Below are 23769 nucleotides of genomic sequence, written 5' to 3' on the forward strand. Positions count from 1 at the left end.
TTGATAAAACGATCTAAATATTATATGGTATAAACCATAAGAATGTTAAGAATGCTGTACAACTTGAAACAAAATCTAATCATTAAATTAGAGTTGTTGGTTTGATTACCTAAAAAGAAAGGGCACTTCCACAAATTACAGCTACTGTACATAAAAAAAACATGTGATTTGTGGTGGTATGATGCAAACGCATCATAGCAATAAATAACTATCATCGTTCTTTATTCTAGTAAAACGGGCCATTTATCACCATATTGAAATCAATGTGAGGAAGATGTTAAAATCCAGCGGCAGGCCAACTTAAAATTTGGCAACATATGATTGAGGCTGCAGACTTCTCCGTCAGTCATTTCAACCAATGTACTATTGTGCAGTAGTCTGTGCCAGGGGGACTAAATGTGAAGCACTGGCTGTAGGTCTCATACACCGGCATACTGGCAGTGACATACCGCCATAAAGTGTCATATTCTACTTCAACATTTTCTAAACCATTTCTGTCAGTGTCACTCCTGAGATGTCAGAAGGCACTGTGTTGGTAAGCAACAGGGTGAAGGCTACCTGCACTTTGCAACAAGGATCATATGGCCACAGCCACTGTACACAGAGCAAGGTGAGAACAGCTTCTGCTAAGGTTTAAACATGCCCTTCAGCGCAACAAAAGCTGACAGTGCGTTTCTCAGACCCCAGTCTGTGAGAGTAACTAGTGGTGGAAATGACAGCTATGTAGAAAGGTTATGATAATGACAAGTAAAGGTTAGGGCAATGATATCAAAGTGCAATGCAGCAGCTGGGTCGTTGGAGTCATTATGAGGAGGCTGTCTGAACGAGCCGAGGTGGGTCTCTCTCTCTTTCTCTCGCTCTCTCCTTGCACACGAAATGACACACACAAACATACACGCTGGCCTCCGGCCCAGACGGCGTCAAACTGTGGGAGGAAGGAGAGGTTAGATTCTCTGGCGGGCAGCAAAGAGGAAAGAAGGAGAGAGACAAAGACGTAGGAGAAAGAGGGGATGAGAAAGAGAGGAGGTGGGTGATTGCTAATGAAGGGGACAGATGAGGCCAGCCCTGGGTGGTGCTGAGCCAGAGACAAGCTCACTGCTGACCACGCCACAGTCGGGACAAGAGAGGAGACTGAGGTCACTGGGAGACAAAGAGAGAAGGCTAGAGAAGCAGTCCCGAACTGTGCATAGATTATCCAGTGTCATCTACAGCTACAGATCCTTTAAGGACCTAATAAACATGCACTTAAGAGTTCTTTTTTTAAATCACTTGCTGGTCAGACAGTTGGATAATTTTGCTTATATAAGCTTTGTTTAATTATTTCCTATAAACATTGAACAATTGAATGCATATTCACAGTTCTTCTAATATCTGAATTAAGGACTAAATGTATAACAGGGTTCCAACATAAATGCTTCATGTAAAAGTTTTTAGGTTTCCTGATTCAGTTTTTTAAACCTCACTACAGACTATATATATATATATGTATATATATATATATATATATATTTCTACAGTGGGCAAAGTGTGCAATTGGATGCAAGATGGAAGGAAGGAATGAAACAAAGAAAGACGCTAGAAAGCTAGGAAGAAATGGAGACAGCACAAAGGAAAGAAAGAAGAGAAGGAAGGTTAATAAAGGCAGAGAAGAAGTACGGGCACAATAAATGAAGAAAAAAAAATTAAAGGATGGAAAAGTGGAGAAGAAAAAAGAAACAAAGACAAGAGAAAGAAAAAAGAACAAAGGAGAGAGAGAGGAAATGACAGTAAAAGAAAAAAAGGAAAAGATTGAAAAGAAGAAGTACAAAAAGGGGTTGTAGGACACAAGGAAGGTCAGAGGGAAATAGGTAGGGCACAAGGTTAGATGTATGGAAGGAGATCGGGAAATACAAAAAGAAGGAATGAAAGATAGAAATACATATATTTGCTTCCTTTTAATAAGGAAGCAAAGACAAACAGGCAAACAGAACAATAGCAAGAAGGCATAGATGGAACGGAGGTAGAACACACGAAAAAATGTTAGGAAAGAAGAACACTAGGAATGGAGGTGGGATAAATGGAAGGAAGGACACAAGGAAATAAGGAAGGAAACAAGGAAGGACAGAAAAACAGCAGAAGGCTGTACAACGAAGGAAGGAAAAAGCAGAGAAAGGAAGAAATGAGGAACTGAAAAAAACTGAAAGAAATAAAGGGTGAGAACTGACTGGAGGACAGAGAGGGTTTATGACCCAAAGGAGGAGAGTAGGATATAAGAAAGAAGGACATGAGAAAGTAAAAGGGAGGAAGTAAACAAGAATGGAAGAAGGGTCACAAAGAAAAGCAAGCAAGTAAGTAAGAAATAAATTCTTTAAAACATCTCCAGAGTTAAACAGTAGTGATAGTTTTAAGCTTTTCTTTTTAGTCCGAAGGCAGTTATTTTCCTTTAAGCAGGTGCATCAAAGACATCTCATCAGATCTGTAAAGTAGTGGTGAAGTTTTTTTCCAGTGTAAATTTTATCTGCAAGGAAACTGATTGTGTCTATGAAATCAAACCTCTAGATGTATCCAAAGAAGAGAAAACTGACTATTCTTTACAGTTTTTTTATATATATATTTGGCTGTTTTTAGGACATCTTTGTGTGTGCTATAAACGTGTGAGTGCATATATGAATAAAGGGAGCACTGATGGTGCCATAGGGTGCAGTCTCTCCAAGACTCTGCAGCATGACTCATTCTGCCAGCTCATAGCGGGGCTCTGCAACAAACGCACATGAACGCAGCCCTATTAAAGGAGCACTAATGTCACCCGAGCAAAATGCCATAAACTAAGGAGGATCGCGGCTGACGGCAAACATCAGATAATGTATAATGTCATGAAGTAAATACAGGTCAGACACAGGAATGTGGCTGTCCAATCAGACATCTGAAGAGCAGGTAGAAGGTACAAGAAGGGGCTGTCCCATGTTTCCGCACCATATGATTGATTGGATGTCTTGACCCATAATCTGCTTTTAACGGCCAGCAGCATTCTGACATGTTCATTTCCCTGTCTGCGTATGAGTAATGGTGTGTGTGGGTGCATGTTCTGCTTGCTTGTGCACGTCCTCTCATATTCTCGTTTTTAACCTTCCCTCCCAGCTCTTTGAGATACATCACCTTCGGCAGCTTTGATCTACGAGCTTGTTTGATCTCAGAAGTTTAGAAATTTCATAATTTATTAGTAAGTAAATCAGTAGAATTCAAAAAGAGAAGGCAGGAAACGGAGAAGAAGCTGTCGGATCCATACATCAGTGAAAGTGATCTTGATTAGAGGATCGACAACAAAACTATGTATATGTGTTTTATACAGACCCTTTTCCTGTGCATTTCAAAAAATATATGTCAGTTAAAGCTATGGGTGCATGATCATGTTACAAAATGAGGGAGAGAAGCAGGAGAGATGGAGAAGATAAATAATTGTACACAACCACGTTAATCAAAGGCTTTCAAGTTACATTCAACAGTCAGAGTGGAAAGTATGCACAACTCTGGGGTGAAAAAAGGTAGAAAAAAAGGCAAAAAAAAAAAAAAGAGCCCTGGAAGACCAGCACTCCGTGGTGTTTCTAAGTTTTTTAATTTGGGCAAAATGGATAAATTTTGGCTACATGCCACAGTCAGCTTGTTACAGATTCAAGACCAATCAATATACATATAGAGAGAGATAAGAAAACATTTAAGCCAATTAGAGGCAGATCAGGCAATAAGCCCAAAAAGGAAACATCTGTGAGGAACACAGTCTAATCAGTGACAATCAAAAAAAGTACACTCTTTGAGATTCAACAGTTTACAATTTAAAAACAGTAAACTATTGCTAACCTGACAATTCAGCAACAAAAAAAAAAATATATGCAAACATATTTCATAGAGAGCCTTGAATTCGTTGTAGCTTAGTCAGCAATAATTTCAAAACAGTGAAAGATCTCTGAACAATTCACTCCCATGATATCATCTGGACTGGAGGCTCTTACTCCTCTGGAGCTCCTCACCACCTACCATACGATTTATGTCTTAGCATAATCCTAATGCCACAAAAATGACTTATTAAAAACAATATCAATTTTAAGCAACGTCAAATACCTGGACTTTATTTTTATTCTACTTTCATCAGCCATAGAAACTGGTCAAACAACCAGTTTGACTCATAATTAATTTAATAACTTTCAAACTTTAAACTTTCAAAGTTTCAAGCTCATTTTCTCAGTTTTATTTCTGAGGTTTTTACTAATAATAAAAATTCTACTGAAAACATAGAATTCCCTTGTTTTTAGAAAACACAATTGTCTCCAGAATACTGCTTTTTTTTTATTAATGTGGTCGAGCTTAGTGGGTAATAACCCTGCCACAAAGTAATGCCGAATCAAATTAGTAGCCTAAAACAACATGATTTATCTTTGATGCTTAAAGGCAAAGTTAAGATTAAAACTGTGAAAGAAACGTTTCAAACTAGGAGTCAATTATTAGCTAATAGCTAATACCATGCCGTTGTTCATCACCAACGGATTCAATGTGAAAACCAAGTAGTATCAAGTAGTTGAGATGTTTTTTATAAACAATTAAAAAACACTACTTTTTTCATTTGTTTAGGCTGCAAAGTATCATTAAATCATACATTAGATGTTAAACCTGACAAAACAAGTTGTGACAACTTGAAGTGTCTTGCAGAAGTATTCATGTTTCTTTCAACGTGACTTTGTCACGTTGACAACCACAAACTTTAATGTATTACATTTGGATTTCATGTGATAGGTTATTTCCAAGTGGTGCATAACTGTTAAGCCGAAAGAGAATGATGCAATTTGTATTCAGAACCTTTAGGATGACAGCCCAGCATAAAATGCAACTCAACCTATTACCTTCAGAAATACTAAATAAAGTCCACTTGCATGTCTTTTAAAGGCCCCAGAGTTTCAAGCAGTCCCCTGCTACATTGACATTTTGCTAATGATATATCTTACAGTTCCAACAGCTGCCCTAGTTTTTTTTAAAACCGCAAACTTTCATGAGTTTCTTTTAGGATAAAGTAGCATCAAAGTGTCCAATAAGCCCTACATATATATTGTCGGGAACAACCTTTGTTTATGCTTAAGGCCAGGTGAAGCCCTCCTCCGTCTCTATACATCTCACTCACACACACCACTACTTTCTTTCTCCTTCTTTGCCATCTCTGCTGTAGGGCTGCATTACCTTACCGGCTCCCCAGTTCTCCCCTTTCGCTCAGCCGGTGCTCCAGGGAGCCACCCACACCAATCAGCAGACGGCATATGATCCTCTCACACATACACTCAAACACATGCACTCACCTACACCATATAGTGCAGTGGAAGGGAAACTGAAAGTACCAGCTTGTGTGTGTTTATATATACACCGAGTCCAGAAGGCCCTTGAAATATGCACAGCAGTCCCATGCATAATACATGGGCACAGCAGGAGAAAAGAACTTGTGAGCCGAGTGGATCTCTGCCTCTCCATCTCCTCGCTCCACCCCTCCCTTCCCACTCTATAACACTGTCTGCTGAAGCTGCTGTGCATATGTCTTAAATAACAACTGTCTCTCAGGGTCATGTGTGGGTCATGAATTGTGATGGAGGGAACGCATCAAGGCTGGGGTGGCGGTGGGAAAATGGATAGACGGCAGCAGGAAAAAGGAATGAGGTGAGACTGCACGGTCACACAGAAAGTCACGCATTTTTATGCTCAGCAGATGAAGAACTATAATCTGAACTGAAAGGAGGTGAATGATTCACTGTTTTCAGTCAGCTGAGACCAAACCTGGTGGCAGTTTCAGCAGGATCACTGACGTTTACAGGCTGAGTGTCCAAAGGTCAGACAGTCTATAGATGCCACAGAATGCCAAGCTGTGGTAACTTACTGCAGCTTTGTCATTTACCTCCAGAAAGTGAAGTGCAGCTCCATGACAGCTCCTGTGCTTGAGTAATGATGTTTAGCACCGGGGCTCATTGAGGAGCCTTACGTAAGACTTGCATATTCTCCAAATCAAACATCTGAAGTCTGCAGCATGGAACAAAACTTTTCAAAGTCCAATCTAGGTTTGTCTCTTTGGCTAACAGATTATATGATGGATGAGGTGGGCAGCTCATTACGTCATTAAAATTCAAGGTGCCCTTCAAATAAAAACGAGATCCTATAGAACATCCTGCATTCTGGAACATAAATATTTTGGAGGATAATAAGATTGTAATTGTCTGTTAAAAATAATTAGACTTCAGCCTCGAAATTAGATCTGAATAAAATGCTAAATATTTTTATTTTCCAGACCATCAGGTGTACCTACAGAATAGAGAGTTGATAAAATATTAACATTTTTTATTTTTATCTGAATTTTTTTATGATCAACCAACACAAGGCAGTTCATTATCCTGAAATGGGTAGAAAAGAATATTGACTTAAGCTGGCTTAAGTCAAGACAGTTTTGCGAAACAGAATGAGACCAGATTAAACAGGAGCATCTGTGAACGTCATTTTTTCAGTCTTGCCACTGAATCTCAATTTGGGTCAGGACTTTGACAGCGCCATTTCACCATATTTATATACTTTGAGCTAAACCATTCCGTCTTGTTCTAGCTGTACTTTGAGAAGAAGTTGCTCTGCTTCCGTCTAAAGTATTTAGTGCCACCCAACGTCCAATCAACTCTGACACAATTGTCTATCCTGACTGACAAAAAGCATCCCCACAGCATGATGCTGCCACCACCATTCTGCATTATGGCAAAAGTTTGTTCAGAGTTAAATGGAGTTTACTTTAGTTAACCAGGGCACCTTCTTCCTTGTGTTTGTCCCTTATGTGACTTGTGATAAAACAAGTTTTTTTTTCCCCAACAGCACCATTTTATTTTGTGAAACTCTTTGCAGACATCTTAAAAATGAGAAGATTTTTGACAGAAGATTTTGTCTTTCCACTTCACTATTATACACTGCTTTGTGTTGTTTTATCACAAGGCACTGTATTTAAATTATTTCAAGTCTACTTTTTCACTTGAAACCTTTTTACAATGTTCAGCTTTTTTAGAAGTGACGCTTCACAGATTGTTCATAAACAAAAAGATGGTAAACCACTTACAATGAGCTGCTTGAGGCCGATGAAGGACTGCTCCACAGAGTTGGCGGTGAGGACCTGACGCCTCATGGCAGCCTGCTCTCCCAAGAAACGAAGCATGAGGTCTTTCACGGCATCTCCCTGCATCAAAAAAACAAACAAACAAAAAAAAACAATACTGATTACAGTTAACCCACAATGTCTTATTTTTACTGTTACATTATGTCCACAAAACCCCGAGCATTAATATCTTAGCTACTAAAAATATCAACTGTGGACATTGAAAGCATCTAGAGTCCATCCAACTGTTTGCAAAAAAAATACCATGGTTCTATTACTTGATCAGGTTTTTGACTTTACAATGGATGAATCAATCAACCAGTTATTCAAATAATTGTCTTATTTGTATTTCCAATGCATTAAAAGCTACCAGCAGTAGAATGTTTAGCTACTTTGGTTCAATACATGGATGTAATCTGTCCTTTTCTAGGTGTCAGCAGGTAAAATAAGGATCAGAACCAAAATGAATGAAACTGGTGTAATAAAAGGTCTTAGAAAACATTAAACAATTATGTAACATTAAATGCAGGAGTGCCGTAATTTGTGAAAATACCTGAAAAATAAATAAATGAACCATGCTTTAAGTTCATTGTTAAGAAAAAGGTTTGTTTACATGTACAAAATCATTGTAGGAAAGGGGGCAAAAATGGTACTTGGTGAAGGTAAAAAAAATAGCGTGTGAACTGCTGAAGGGTGAGTACATCCTTAGATCTTAAGAAAGAGACAACAAACATTTCACAGTTCTACTGCAGAAAATCCCAGAATATTGAGGTTAGTAGCTGTAATGTGAAGAAAGTTGATCAAGGGGTATGAATGCTTAATTTTAACGAATGCTAATTTCATTAAATATGAGACTGTTGATAATAATAATAATAATAATAATAATGACTGATCCTTTACTAATTTTTGCAGTAATCAATGTGAAAACAGTTGCTGAATCTATAGATAAAAAGTCACTCTGATTTAATGTGTACAATTATTGAAAACAAGTTTGAAATGGCTTTACCTGCAGGTTGTCAAATTTCAGCCCAGGCATTGTGAGTTTGTTGCTCTCTACATATGCAGTGCTGTACTGCTGGGTGGCAACAGATATCAAGACTTTCCTCGTCTCCTCACAAGGCAGCCAGGCATCATGTCGCCTGTCCACCTCACTCAAGCTCAGCGCAATCGCAAACGGGTCATCGCTCCCTGAGAACACAGCTTGGAGCTGGTTGAAGGGCTGTGCCTGTGTGGCTGAAATGGGGGCCGGGGCCGGACTCGGAGCTGGGAGATTCTGGGGTGGAAGCGGTTGGGAGTTGCTGTTCGGTTCAGTGGGAGCAGGGCCAAACACTGGGCTCGGCGTGGGAGATGCAGAGTCTAAAAGCGCTCCTGGGGTGGAGATGGAAGAGGCTGAAGAGAGCTGGCGCTCAGGGGTAAGAGGCATGGGTGGCGGGCCAGCCCCAGGAGAAAGGTCAGCGTTGGGGTTAGAGACAGAAATAAAGGATGATGGAACAGTAAAAGAATCAAAGAAGTCAGAGGCTGGATTGGCTTGTCCGTTGTCAGCAAAGAACTTACTGAGGCTAGGACTGGGCTGACAAACTAGGGGAGCAGTTAGTTTACTGGGGGTCACAGCTTCATCACTTCCACCCGCACTTCCCATGGTAAAGCTAGGGGACTTGATCAGGGTAGGCTGGAAGCCGTCGGGCACCAACGACTTCGGCAGGGTGCTCTGGCTGAATATGGTGCACACTGGCACAGGTTCATCTTTAGGACTAATCCCTCTTACTGGAACATCATCAGAATTAGCAGCTGGACTCAAAGTATCGCCTTGGGGTGAGACAGAAGCTGGGACTTGCTGTTGTGCGGCCTCCCCCTCTTTTGTTTCCTCTTCGGAGCATTCCTGTTCCAGCTGGTCCACTGAAACTTTAATCTCTGTCGTGTTCTGTCCAATTTCATTGTCCTCCTCTATGTTTCCAGGGGTTGCATTCTCCGGCTCCCCACCATCCAGATAGGAGTCGATAGGAGCCACGTCGTCCTCCTCACTGTTGTTAGGCGAGTCGGAAATCATGACGCTCTCCATCATCTGATCATTTAGTCTGTCCATCAAGCTCTCAGTGGGTGTGGCGCTGCTGTCTCCCTGGGGTGTGACAAAGTCTGTGCCGCCCAGATCGATGCTGTCTTCTTGGGGAAGGATGCTATCTTCGGAGGGAATCTGACTGGTGGCTTCTGCAGCGGGCTCTGAAACTGCAGCTTCATCATCAACCGTGATGCCCAAAGACACGGGCCGCTGGGCATGAGCTTCCACTTTGTCCATCTTAATGCTCCTGAAGAAACGCAAACTTATTACAATTTTAAAGTTAGCTTGTCCATCACAACATCTATGTTAAAATACGGTTTTATTCAGTTTATTAAAGAATACAAAAAATAGTTTTAATTCTGCACAGTTTAAGAACCACATAACCAGTTTGAAATCCTGATCCAATTGATTCTAAAGGCATGAGAATAATAGTAAGAAACAAACCAATAAGGATGACTTTCTCTAAATCTTAAATGGCTGTTCATCTAATAATCATGGAGGAAGCACAAGGTGATAAACTTGTTTCTTTAGAAACAACTGTGGTCTAACCGCCTTGCCATTGATTGTCCACTGCACAACTGTATAGTCACCAGTCTTTTCCATGGCTGTGTATGTTGACATTTCTTAATAAAAATCGTCCTTTTTGTATTGGTCTTATAATGTTCTAATTTTCTGAAAAACGGAACTTGGAAGTTTTCATTTGCTTTCAAAGACAATCATCATAAAAAGGACAAAAGAACAAATTAAATGTATCGCTCTGTATGTAACATATGCAATATGCGTTTTTCCAATTTTACGTAAATATGCTTTCTGACAATCTTTGAATTTAACGAGAAGTACGTTTACATAGAACTCTATATGCCTAGTTTCTAGATTATTAATGATGTGGGTAGGAAACCTAAAGCTCCCTTGTCTTATGTTCCCTATTTTCCTTTCAGGAAGTTGAAAACCTTGACTTCCTGTCAGTACAAACTCTAATAGCTACAAAACATATAATTATCACTGACATACAGATAAAGAAGTAAATTTAGTGTACGTTGTTTTATGTTGTTATGCGGGTATGATTCAAAGTGTTTCTCTCTTGACATAGCAATTGGGCTAATGCTACATTAGCCGGCTATTCACCATATTTTACCCTCACTTAACCGCTATTTGGTCCCTAGCTGACGGCCGCCGACGCTTTTTCAATAAACGCAACAAATTGCATTTGTAGTCCGACAAGACTAAAATACAGAAAATAAACCGAAAGGTAAAACACATTGCTATATTCTTACCTCAATGCAACTGACGGATGAAAACGTAATGCGCATGTGCCGCGCAAAAAAGCATCGTCATAGATGACACAGTACTATTCTTGAAATTGTTATACGTAAAATGAAAAGCGCGGAGCAACGTTGTCAGGCTGTTTTTACGAAATGTAACTATACGCTTGTCTTAAATCACGGAAGTGATGCTACTGTCGTTTGTTTTTAGCTGCACGGTTCAAATGCAGTTATTTTTAAGGTAATTATTCATTGAATCGGTTTTCAAAGGATAAGAAACGATTGGCGACAAGGTGAAAGATGGAAGACGACGCCCCTGTCATATATGGTCTCGAGTTTCAGGTAGGTATTACCTGATTTCTGTCGCCTAATTCTACTAGTCGCCTATTCACTGACATATTATTATTGTTTTGCAGGCTCGTGCACTTACGGCCCAAACAGCTGAGACTGATGCTATTCGCTTCCTCGTGGGTACACAGTCTCTAAAATTTGACAATCAAGTAAGAATATAATTTTACATTTTTATGGAAAACTTGGCATAAAGTAAATTTTCTCCATTGGAAACTAAAGGTATTGTTGATACACGCAGCAGTTATAAGAGTTATACACTGCTTTATGAATTTGGACAAAGTCAAAATAATTTGGTGTCATCTTAGGTTTTAAAGTTGAGTCGTATTCCTTGTGTTTGGCCCCATAAATCGTTCTTATACTTATGGAATGATTTTTCTCTTCTGTCTGTTTCTCGGAGATATTGTCCTAGTTTATACACCTGTTTTAAAAGGTGGAACACTCATTTCCTCTTAATTCTTACTCCCATAACGCTGCTTTACTTCTTTGTGAGAAAGTCAACAAGATGTTTGAAACATTTCTCGGAGTATCCCATTATTACATATTTGTCAGCTGCATATCCAAAGGTGATTTTTGATTAAGAGCTAGTGACCATTGAAGCATGTTCAAGAAACCAGTTTGAGATGGTTTGAGCTCTGTCAAGAGGCATTATTTTGGTTAACATGGCCATCAGAAAATGGCCTGTCTTTGTAAGTCAGTAAGCATCTAAGGAACCCTAACAATGACAAAAGCATATTTTCCACACTATTAACTGCCACTGTCAACCTTGCCCATTCATACAAGACAGGGTTGTATGGGTTTTTTAATTTTGTTTAAATTAAAAAAAATATATATCTGTGAAGCTTTTATTGATTTTGATATTAGTTATATATAGATATAATCTTTACTCCTCTTTTTTTCCAATACATACCATCACTTTTCTATCTGTTCTTCTACATGTGTCCTCTTTTTTTGTAGATCACAATGTCATCTGTAAACATAATAATCATCGAGACATCTGTTAGTCTGTCCATCACATAAGTAAACAAGAACGAACATAGAGCAGGTCCTTGATAAAGTCCCACCTCTGTCACTCCTAAAGCACACCTCACTGGTGTCTCAGAGTTCTCGTACCTGTCCTGCACCACTTTAATGGCCCGTTTCCACGTAGAATGAGAATAACCGGTACTCTCGTAGTTTACACATTACCATATTCTGCATTTTTCACAACACTGAGTATTTCTAAACAGACATATTTCTTGTATGCTGGTTTTCAGACAAGCAGCTGACCGGCAGCTTGCAGATTTTTAGTCAGGCAGCTGACCAGCAGCTTGCAACACTATGTAGGGGACAGGTATTGCTACATGACTCAGTGTTCCAAGCAGCCAATGAAAACAGGCTGCTTGGAAGGGTAGGAAGGGTATAATGGAAGAAATTCTGTTGCAGTGGAACTGTAGCTCTGTTTTTTTTGTGGTGTAGATGCACAGCCTGAAATGATAATTTGCAAAGATTCATGTTAAATTTAAGAAATTTAACATTTCTTAAAAAAGAGAAACTAAGACAGCGGATGTGAATTTTAGCCTAATTTCACTCTTAAAATAGCACAAAATTACATTGTTGAAATCCAGTTTATGTCAGATTGTGTATAAATAATTTCTGTACAGGGACAAAACAGAAGGAAAGTACAACTATATTTATATATATTTATATTTAGAACTTCTACAGTTATGATGATCTTTTTGGGAAGCAATTTGATTTTAAATTTATGCCCATCTACATAGTTAATTAATACATTTTTCCTGTACTGATTGAAATTGATGCCATTTATTTAAATCATTTATTTCAGTTTGTCTTCATATGTGCACCCTCTTTTTCAGATGTGCTGTCTACAGTAAAAGACGATCTAAAGGATCCTTTGTGTTCATTCATCTGTTTTTTTTTCTGTTTCTGTCTGATTGTTGGGGCTGTAAACCCGTTGGTGTGTCTAAAAGTGTGTAAAGGAAACAGAATGAAAGGCTGCATGTGCGTACATGCACATCTTGCAGAGGTCATTACGGAGACAGATGACAGTAACAGTTGGCTCTAAACAGGAGAAGAAATAATTAGCTCTCTGAGTAAGAAGAAGCGTTATGTGTGCCTTAAAAAGAGGGAGCCTATTTTCTGGCCGACTTCAGTGTGAAAATAGTCTGGCACTGAATGCCTTCATGGTTCAGTCCAAGTTCTGTGTAGCGACGCTAATACGGAGCCTTTTGGGAATGGTGACAATGTGTCCTAGTCTCTCTGTGTGATTTCCTGTTTCACGTTGTTGGTAGCTTCATATATTTCCTCTGTGTCTTTTAAGCTCAAATCAGTAAGTTGTTCTTCTTAGCCAAAATCCTGCAAACTATTCAACAAGTGTGACACAATTAAGGATTTAACTGATTAACAAAAGCATATTAGCATGCAACAATAGTAAAGAACAGGAATTAATGAGAAAATAAAAGCTGTTAATATCTGTCTCTGTTTTGAGTTAGCATTGGTCACGGGACGACGTCTTGGAACTGAGAACTACTTTTAAGAAGACTTCTAAGAAATAAATAATGACTAGAGAGGCAGCATTCTGACTATTTTTGTTTGCTCTGCAGTGATTGTTAGATTAGTTCCTAAAAACATGCATATACATTATATTTATTTTCATTAAATGCGTTACAACTTAAAGTTCTTGCTTATTTTGGACTACAGTAAGTAGAGTACAGTAATGTCCTTACTTTAACATTCATGATTCCTTTGTTATATTAACAAGCCAACATATAGTCTGTGACATTCCTCAAATTTGCCACCGGCTATAACTAAGGCACCGGTAGTCTCATGCAAACAACGGTCAACATTTCATTAAATCTAATGAAGGAATTTTAAAGAGTGAAGTTGCTTGATGCTCTATTTTCTCCCATCTACAACGTGTTGTTTTGCAGAAACCCACCAGTCGTTAATATGTATTTAAATGTGTCTGATGTCAAAGGGCATCCTGAGCTTGAAAAGCTAAAGGGGATCATTATTCATCCTTGAGGTCATCTTCTTTCAGATGACCCTACAGCTGAATCGTGGGCCCAGTCTGTGTGGCTTGTTTTATTCATGAAGCTCATTTTCTTTTCCATTCTGCATAAGTTTTCTGGCCAACACTGGTTAGCTCACTTAGGTGAGTTTGAACTCGCATGAAAAATGTTTTTTCAATTGGCATTTCAGCCCTGATAGCTTCTGCTGCATCCATAAGCCTGCTGGCCTCTCCACCTCCCATTAAGCGTAATGCAGGGTGGAAATGTCTCTCTTAACTCGCTGAGCACCTCTCAAATCCCTCAGAGACCAATAGTCGAAAATGACAGATCGGAGGGCGCCTCGGCATGGCATTTAAGGCTGCTAACGAGATAAAGCGGCCGAGCTTGGCACCTCTCACCCGCTCGCTACTCCTCTGTCCTGCTTACTGTCATCTGTGCGGCTAAAGAGCTTTAGTGGTGAAGCCCGTGAAGTGGGAGCCACAAGCCGACTTGGCTTCATCCCTCCATTGCCCCCTCCTCTTACAAATCTCCCTTCTCTCCTTCTCCTTGCTTTAATTCCTCCCACCACTGGCACATAATTAAAAAGTGCTGGGCTCAGTGCCCAAGTGGCTGAAGGCTATGAGTCACTCCCCAGGCTTGGAAGAATGAAGGATAAATCACCTGGGGGAGGAGGACTGGAACTTCTCTCCTCTTACACCTAGGTTCATTTGGGGGGGACCCTATTACCAGGCCCTCCAATTACCCTGTCCCACCGGCCTGAATTTATTTGTGCTTCTCCCCCACCACCATAAAATTATAACTTGCCGTAATAATTTCTTGCTTGATGCAGTCCAATCCAAGGTTAATAGCTGCCTAGCTGACTTTGAGGAGGCTGAAGGATGCCGGTGCTCCAGTGCTCTTGTCCTCCCCTCTTACTCCCCATCTACCTCCTCTTGTTTAGCCCGTAAAAGTAGCGCAGACATTGGGGAGTGGAAGTGCCTGCAAGGAGTTATTGTCCACTGCAACCCTATTAATGGTCCCCCAAAGTGTTGTAAGTGTCATTCTCATAGGCGAGACTGTCATTAAGTCTCTGATCAAACCTTGAGACCCTCACTGTTTTTACTGCATTTTGGGCCCTGAACCGTATACAATCTTGAGGGACCTCACAGAATAGATTTGCATCTAATGAAAACAGCTCAGTAAAGAAGAGTTCCCATTAACTGCTTATGAATAAAAGTTTAGTTTGTGGAGCTTGTGCAGCTAAACCCCTCAGGTCAAGGAAACTCTTGATCAAGGAGAGACATCAGTTCATGTATACTGTTTTGGATTATTAGGTAGAAAATTATTAATTTGCAATTCTTTTTTGATGTACAGTTAGAGTGACTTAGGCATATAAACTAAAGCTGAAAAAAATTGCGTGTTAGAACTAAAGTAGTCCTGCATGCTAGCCACAATAGTCATATTTATATAATAAGAATTAAAAAAACTCTCGCTAGGATTTCCTAGCGAGATGGGCAAAAAGAAGAAAGCACAATGTCACAACTAAATACGAGTAGAACTTCAGTAGAATCAAAAAAGTTGAGAATTTATAACAAATAATTTGGAAAATCTCACTTTTTACAATCATTAGAACAAAATTAAAACATTGATCTAAGTATACTCTTGGTGCTTCCTTAGATTCTTAAGAGGCATAGTTGCAGTTAGAGGCTGGTGGTGATCAAACTGAGTGGTCTTGCTTTGATGCAATGCTCATGAAGATCTCTAAGAAACTGCTTTTGCTGTTCATCAACATCTGAACGGTTACCAGACCACATTCGAATATTTTTAAGTCCTCCATCCTGCAGAGTGATGTTATTCACGAAGCATTTAAGACAGCTGCCAGTTTCCCAGGAGTGGTATGATGTATTTTGGTTGTGTGTTTAATTGCATTGTCAGAGAAACTCTTAACAAAACCCGATAATTTGATCGTAGACTGTATAAGTCTCAGTTATTAGAAAGACTGAACAAATATGGCTTGTCTAGGACAGCCCAGTGTAAAATCAATATGACTGCTAAGCATGATGACAAACGGCTGCTGACATGTCCTTGACATGTAGCCACAGCTTGCCGTCTCTGCGTTGAACATGAACTCGTCTGTGTTTCCAGGCCAAAATCTACAACAAAATGGCTGAAAAAGAAAAGAATAGCGCAGCGAAGTGTATTTCCCCTTGATCATCTTTGATTGCGTATTGGCAAAGCTGAAAGATTTGAATTTATATTTTCCAATATTTTCAATAAATGCATCCAAACTAAGACTTTCCATGTCTTTGTCAACATCAGCTAGGGCTGAATGAGATTGAAAACTCTTGCATGTTATTAGTAAACATAATAGTGACAATGTCAGTTGCAGACATGTTCCTATCTTCTTTTATCCTCTCTGTCTCATCTGTGCTTCCAACACTTTGTGACCTTTAGCGTTATGGGCAATGTAATTTCTGTCCAGGCTGAATATCTGCTTCCAAGAAACTCTGTCCAAATGGCTAAATATTAGATTAGCATGGAAAAGTAAAGTTCATAAGACTTGGCATATATTAGCTGACAATGTTTCACTCCAAATTGTTCTATACTGTGGTTAAAAAACACATTCCAACACTGATACTGTGATGACGATTTATTCGAGAGATTTTATTCACCCTTCACATCAGCTGTACTTTTTTGAATTAATTAAAAATGAGATGTAGTATAGATATTGTATTGTAATTTTTATCTTAAAATGTAATGTTTTTCAGTGTTTTACTAGTTAAAATAACTTATTGAAATACTCGTCTTTCTTTAAATATTTTGTGGAATTGTCTTTGTGTTTGGAAAACAGGTACACGGCCTAAAGCTAATTCTGTATTGAGGGGTCCAAGGCTTGGAAAAGTTTGCAGTCCACACTGAAATGATGTTGTGGGACTTTAAGATATTTTTGACAGGAACAAATCTCTGCAAACTTCAATGAACTGAAGCAGCGCAGTACATAAAAGTGGACCAAAATTTCCTCTACAATGACGTTGGAGACTGAAAAAGTCACACCGAAAAGGATTACTTAAAAGTTATTGCTGCCAAAGGTTGTTCTACTAGCTACTGAGTCATTAGCTTTTCTCATGACTGGATGAGTTTATGGGAGTTCTTCCATGCGAGTAACATTGCAGGGCTCATAAAAGATGGAGTGAAGTGTCCCATTCAGAATGGCTTGATCTGTTAAACCCTCTGAAGTGGAGCTGAGTTTTATATTGGTCAAAGCTTTGGTGGAGAGGATTTTGTGGGATGCTTCAGGATGCTTCTCCAGGGTAATTATACAAGGAACATTCTAATCTCTCTCTCTTCAAGGAGAGATCTGGGGTCAGAAGTTCTTAATTAGGATGTTTACAGGAAGTTTGTAAAATGTTCTAATTATTTTGTCTGCTTTAGGTTTTGGAAATATATGTAAATATGTTGTTATGGTCAGAAGGGGGAAAAAAACAAAAAACAGAAGTTCTCAAACTCAAACTACCCAGAAATTATTGTTACCAAGTTATTAAAACGTTAATACATGAAGACAATAGAGAAGCAACAAGTTATACGCTCCCAGATGTCCCTCTAAACCTGTGGGATTTTAGGAAACACTTTTTTTATAGAAATACCTGGTCATTGCCTTAGCCATATTTGTTAAATAATGCAAGTAGTCTGTTAATGATAACAAAATAACTGGAAGATATTTGCATTCCTTTAAAATGTGTGATAGTTACACATCCTTTTTGATTTAAAAATTGACTCCAAAGATATTTGGTCAAACTTTTATATAAACTATTTGGTCCTCGTTTGGTTTTAGTGAAATCACACAGAAGTTGGTCTTTAAACATAGTTCATATCAATATCAAACTCAGTGGTTTGGTGCAGTTAGCTTGGTCACTTCTGTCCAACAGGCTTTATGAACTGGATTCAATTATTTTGTATTTAGATTTTAATTTCACCGTTTCATTGAATGTAACCTGCTTATGTGGTTTAATTATGTTGACATGATTTTGACTTATAGCATGTTTCTGTGCATAGCTGGAAATTAGTTGCATAAAGATGAGATGTTGTGAATTGTCCAAATGTAAATATGCTGAATTGAACAGAATTTGGCATTGCAGTGAATCATGAAGCCAAAAATCATCATATCACTTGCCTTTAAGGACAGTAGTTAAGCAGAAAAATTGGGAAACAATACATTTTGAGAAATTTATCAAGTTTGATTAATTTGCAGCAGTTGTGTCAAGTGAGAAAAAATAACATAATTTTGGTGATGTCATTAACTGACTTGGAGGTTCTTTTGAAGGAGAAGTTATCTTATATTGATGGAGTAGACGGTGATTTCAGAGACATTAAAAAAATAGTTTATCCTTTTAAATCAGAGATACTCATGCGATTGAAGAGTTTATGAAGAGCTTTAATATAAAAACTACTATTTGGATTTTCTGATGTTAGCAGAACAGCATGAGTACAAATACAATGCCACAGTTGCACACACCCAATAAAGAAGATGGTTTAGGAGGAGGGAACTGCATTCCAAGAAACGTGAAATGTTTGATCATTTATATCAAAACTTCAAAATTATCTTATTTTATCATATTTTCATGGTGTTACTAAGCAGCGTTACATTTATTAAACAGCACCTTAAAATACCAAGTTCAAATTTGCACTTTTTGTAAATCAAAAGATGAAAAGATATTAGATGACTTACTCAACCAATAATTAATCTATATTTGTTCAACTGAATGCTGTGGCTGTCAGTGTTTCACTGGTGCCAGTTTAGAAACTGCCCTCTTGGAGACCCTGAACCGGCTACAATACGCACAGTCGTGTTTTGTTGTTGCCTGCCTTTGCGCTTCTGAGTCAGGTTGGGAGTGTGGGCTCTGTGTCTGAAATGATAAAAGGAAATAACCATAAAATGGTTTTCTTAATGACATAAGTGACCAGATAAATACAAGCTTTGGTACAAAACGGAGCAAATTAGACGTATAAAATTATGGTGCCATTAAAGCTAAATCATCATCTGCTCTTGAGGTTTAATTACAATACATGTCCTAATCCAAGTGTACATTTAAAGACCTCATAGGGAAGTTGTTTTGAATTATAACAGCCCATTTAAATGACATATTATGGAATAAAACCAACAACTAATGAGTTTTTTTGCACATTTCTTTTTGGTGCACCTTGATTCTGTAACATCAAAAGCATGCATATTGCTGTCTCAATCTTTTCTAAAATGCATAAGGGGGAAGAAAACTAATAAAGTGACATCCATTGCATAAAACAGGACATTTTTTAGAATTATAGAAGGTGAATGACATTTAGTGGGTTGTGTGTGAAGCCAATGTTTTTTGGTCACTCTGAGCCCATCTCTCACCTCTGCCTCTGCCTCTGTTTCAGATCCACATCATTGACTTTGATGATGAGAACAACATCATCAATAAGAATGTCCTCCTGCACCAAGCTGGAGAGATATGGCACATTGCTGCTAGTCCTGCTGATAAGGCTGTACTTTCCACCTGCTATAACAAAAGTGAGTTCTACAGTTTCAATCTGTTGCTTTTTGCTTCATCCATGCTCTTCGTATTGTGTTAATCTTATATTGCATGACCTCAGTTATCTGTAATGTGCATGTGTGTTGTAGCCAAGTTGCTCTTTCAGCTGTGTTAGGAGTCGAGCTAGCAACAACTCTACAATAAACGGGGCCTGTTCAAGAGCAGGAGATGTTCCATGACTGTAAACCTAAAGTTTTTTCTTAAAGCTGCTGTTGACTGGGGACAATGTAAATGTACATAATTAAATAGGAGTTTTAAGACTGTCAATTCACAGCTTATTTAAGCAATTTTTACTTAATTCATTCAAGCAGAACAGTGGTACAAATGTAGTTTCCATCAACGGTAATTATAGTTTAAACATCATGATGACATGTATCCTAGTTTTTTTTTAGTTTTTTTTTTTTTTAAAGAGTAATGCCTAGCTAATATTTTTAGATTCAGAAAATAAACATGTCAATTACTGCCTTTTCAAGTCTAAACACAGAGTCTCTGTGCAAGCATCATACTGAAGACGACAGCCATGTCAAGCAGGGACATGGGGTAAAAGAAGGTGGGACACGGGGTGGGTACCTCTGGGAAGGAGAGTCGTCTTTCACTCTGTGTCAGCCGAGTTCGGCACGCTTCAGCTCACAGGGTGACAGCCGCTCTGGACAGCCAAACACGCACTGCTGCACACACCACCCACTCACATAAAATTTATTTAATCATGAGCGCGCATACACATGAGCGTCACTGTACCATTTCCATACAGCCTTTCAGCGGCAACCAAAAACGTGTGAGCAGGCTTTTCTCTATAATGATTGCTTGGCCCATTACTCCAAAAGCAAGGTTGTCTAAAACCACTCAAGAGCATCAGCCACGTGTTTCTTTTTAATTTGACAAATAGGCTTAATGCCAGTGTTTTTTAGCCCAGAAGCCGCCTACACACTGTCAATATCTACACCAAAAAGAAATTAGGCTGGTTCGCTCTCTGTCTGTGCTTGTGATTGGTTTTTACACTCCAGCTTGAAACTTTTACTCCAATTACTACACCAGTTCTACATTTACTCTCCTGCTTCCAATTAGCAGCTCCAGCACTGGCAAGGATGTGCCAAAATAACTCATTTCAGATGTGTGATTAGCAGGAAAACATGTCCACATCACAGCATATTAGCAGCAGTCTGTCTCCCTTTCTGACCTTTTCATTCAGGTGTGTTTTTGTCACATGAGCTTTTATATCGGGTTCAGATCTGTGTCTCCGTGTTGTCTTCCTATAGCCAGTGACAGCAGGGTGGTGTCCTGTGCAGCAGTATGGCGGATGCCCTCCGACTGGGACTCGGGAAACCACGAGTCACCTGATGACTCTGCCCACAACCCTCAAACTCTGGAGCTGCTCTGTCATCTGGACGATAGTGCCCATAGAAATGCTGCCTGGTAGGTCTCACCTTGAAACAGAGAAAGTCCTTTAAATCAAATTCTTCTTGTGATTGAAAGGTAAACTATATAGGCTCTCAGCCGTTACTTAATGGCTTTTTTTTTTAAATACTGTATGTCTTAGTATGTGCCAGTCTGGTAAGTATAATGTTATTTTGTACGTTTTTCAATTAAAGAAGTTTGTTGATCTTCAGTCAGTGCTTAACATCACTTGTTTTTATTATTGCGCCTAAAAATAACTGTGTGGTAACAATCCAAAATGAGCAGAATATTGAAAGAGAACATCTTAAACATTTTTTCTTTGTAACTGTCTGTCTAGTGCCCATTTATATAATCACATATTCAGCTTTATGATGAACATTTGAACATATATTTTAAAGTTTCGTAAAGAGGGTTTCCAAAATGCTTTTACGTATTTAAACATGTTTTTTTAAGTAACATAATAGTTACTTTCCTTTGCAGTTATACAATACAGTGACTATCTCACTCATTCTATTATGTTTTTGATGAAGTAACTAATAACTGTAACTAATTATTTTTTAAAGTAGCTTGCCCAACACTGAAGACAGATAGACTTTTTCCTATCAAGCACAAAGATGTCCTTCTTAAACCTTTTTATATAGAAATAAATATATATAAATATTACAAATCAATGTATTGAAATCATAGGACAAATATAGATTGTCAAATGTAAACTGATTGAAAAGATTATCTGTTTTTTTTAAAGTTGTTTTTTTTTCTACCACAACTTGGCAGACATTCCTTAGTCTTTCTAAAAAGTGTACATTTCTAAAAAGTATTGGTGTCAATTATTGTTCTTTACTGTCAACAGAGCTAATTTATTATTTTAGTTATGTAGTTAGAGAGTCATTCCTTCTCTTCAACACGGTTTATCTTTTTTTTTTCTTATATATTGCACATACAATTTACAACCAAAAGTCATGTAAAATTATGAAGCATTAGTGCTGAGTGCGTTGCAGCACCCCCTTGTGGATGACAGGTCATGGACATATTGGAAAATTTGCAAAACAAAAATCCACAAATAAAACTAAAAAAGCTTGCCCCTCAAAAATGTGATCACTGCCTACAGTGAGTCAGATTGAAAAAGCTTTGGGTCCTTCTCTATATGTTTTTTTTTTTTAACTAGCAAGTAAATATAAATATTAGAAATAAGTGTTAAATTTAGTCTGTTTTTCATCTACTTCAGAATTGGTTGGTTCTCATTGTGTCTGCCACAGTCTGATTCATAAAGAGAAATTGGCTCATTTCAACGCGATACCATCGGTCGAATAGTTTACTGCAGTGGGGAAAAAAAAAAGTCAAATTACTCTGAACCAGCTTTTTGTTTGTTATAACGAAGCTCCAACTGTCTCACTCACTATAAAACATATACAATGCATTGCAGAGCCCTCTGCAGCAATGGTGCAACACATCCAGTGCTGCTGTTATCAGATGCAGTGAAACTCGTGTATTATTCGTTGAAACACAATCCCGGAGGATATTTTCGAACTATGTCAATCTGTAAAGTATATAAATAGACTTATCCAATAGGCAAACACCGAGACAGCCTTGTTTTCATTGAGATTCGAGTTTGAGATGTCCTGCACCAAAGTTAAGTGTCACTGAATGTTGAGGAGCCAGATGTTATGCTCTTCTTCACTGTCGCAAAAAGAATTGTTTCACAACATTCATGTACACATCAGATATTTTTGTGCCTTCGATCTAAAGTTTCCTCCAAGGGAAGGGTGACTTTTCCAATGTCAAGGGTGTACCTTTCCAAATTTGGTCCCTATTAATCAAAGTCAGCATGGATGTGTCACCAATGTACTGGAAGAAATGGTCAATGTTTAACCTCTATGGCTGATGGCTCACACAGTAAAACAAGCTCATTGGTTTATTAGGAAAACATTCAACATTCTTAAAAACATTTTTCTCATTTGCTGTTTGGGCATGAATGGTTCACAAGTCCATTTTTAACCACAATCTTCTCTTATTCTGTGAGTGTCAGTTATGTGTTGAGCTGTCCTAGTTGAATAAATCTCAAAGCAAAGTCATCACTGAGCTCTAATCATAACTAATGTGCAGGAAGCAGCTGATCCCCGTTCGTTGGATGGAACAGAGCTTCTGAGCAGGAGCAAAATGATGGTTAACTGCATCAAGTGCAGAAACATATTAGACATAAAGATGATTCCTTGACTCAAGTAATGACAAAACTATTGAGCATAAATCATTTGAGTGTATATTTTTTGCTTTTTAACATATTTTTTTATATTACTCTTAAGTCCTAGATCAAACTTGTTTCAAAATCCAGAGGCCAAAGGTGTTTCCAACAAAGACATTGTCTCTTTGCAGTTTGAGTTCATGTTAGAATAAATCTGTTTTCTTAGTTTGTTCACTTTCAGCTCGTAGGCCCATGCTTGCAGCGTAATTAATCTTTGTTCCAAAATGGATCACTCCACTTCTTTTTTGTCACTAATGATTTTCTACACATCTATTTGAAATTTTTACCACTAAAAAGTTATCTTCTATCAAGAAACCAATCCATTTGGCAATCATCTGGACATATTTTTCTGCTGTTATTATATCATATACAATGTGGAAGTTCATGTCTGATTCTGAAGGAGGGACTTTAAGAAAGGTGTCTTTTTAAAATAAAAAAACCCCACATAAACAAAGAAAAGGCCATTTTTGACATATTTATGTTTTAAACCTTTTAGATTTTTAGGCTCTAAAATATGACATTTGGCTTTTAAGTTGAGAAGAACTTAGAAGACAGATTGACAAGCCTTTAGTTCCTCAGAAAGTGAACCAGCCACATACTCCATTATACTCTGAAATGCATCTCGTCTTCATCTCGGGTGCTTTTGTGCGCGCGTGTTATTATTTTTCTCTGGATCTGACTATTGACTGGCCCACATCTTGGATTTTAGTCACGGCTCGATCTTTTTGTCTTACAGTCAGAGCTGTTCGCCATAACTCACTGCCTATGAGAATGAAA

The 23769-nt window shown here is 38.4% G+C and overlaps 2 protein-coding genes across 2 annotated transcripts in view; one reads left to right on the top strand and one right to left on the bottom strand.

Moving 5' to 3' along the window:
• Positions 1-10551, bottom strand: part of trappc12 (trafficking protein particle complex subunit 12) — a 28734-nt gene extending 18183 nt beyond the window's left edge. The window contains exons 1-3 of the mRNA XM_007574782.2: positions 10463-10551; positions 8139-9435; positions 7097-7213 (exon numbers count right to left, since the gene is read on the bottom strand). Coding sequence (XP_007574844.1) covers positions 7097-7213; positions 8139-9425 — 1404 coding nt within the window. The 5' untranslated portion in view covers positions 9426-9435; positions 10463-10551. The remainder of the gene's footprint in view (positions 1-7096; positions 7214-8138; positions 9436-10462) is intronic.
• Positions 10552-10631: 80 nt separating this feature from the next.
• eipr1 (EARP complex and GARP complex interacting protein 1) overlaps positions 10632-23769 on the top strand; it is a 50869-nt gene continuing 37731 nt past the window's right edge. Inside the window, exons 1-4 of the mRNA XM_007574769.2 lie at positions 10632-10792; positions 10867-10950; positions 19204-19336; positions 20615-20771. Coding sequence (XP_007574831.1) covers positions 10751-10792; positions 10867-10950; positions 19204-19336; positions 20615-20771 — 416 coding nt within the window. The 5' untranslated portion in view covers positions 10632-10750. The remainder of the gene's footprint in view (positions 10793-10866; positions 10951-19203; positions 19337-20614; positions 20772-23769) is intronic.

This window comes from Poecilia formosa, unplaced genomic scaffold (assembly GCF_000485575.1).
Source record: "Poecilia formosa unplaced genomic scaffold, Poecilia_formosa-5.1.2 Scaffold8, whole genome shotgun sequence".
NCBI classification, from domain to species: domain Eukaryota; kingdom Metazoa; phylum Chordata; class Actinopteri; order Cyprinodontiformes; family Poeciliidae; genus Poecilia; species Poecilia formosa.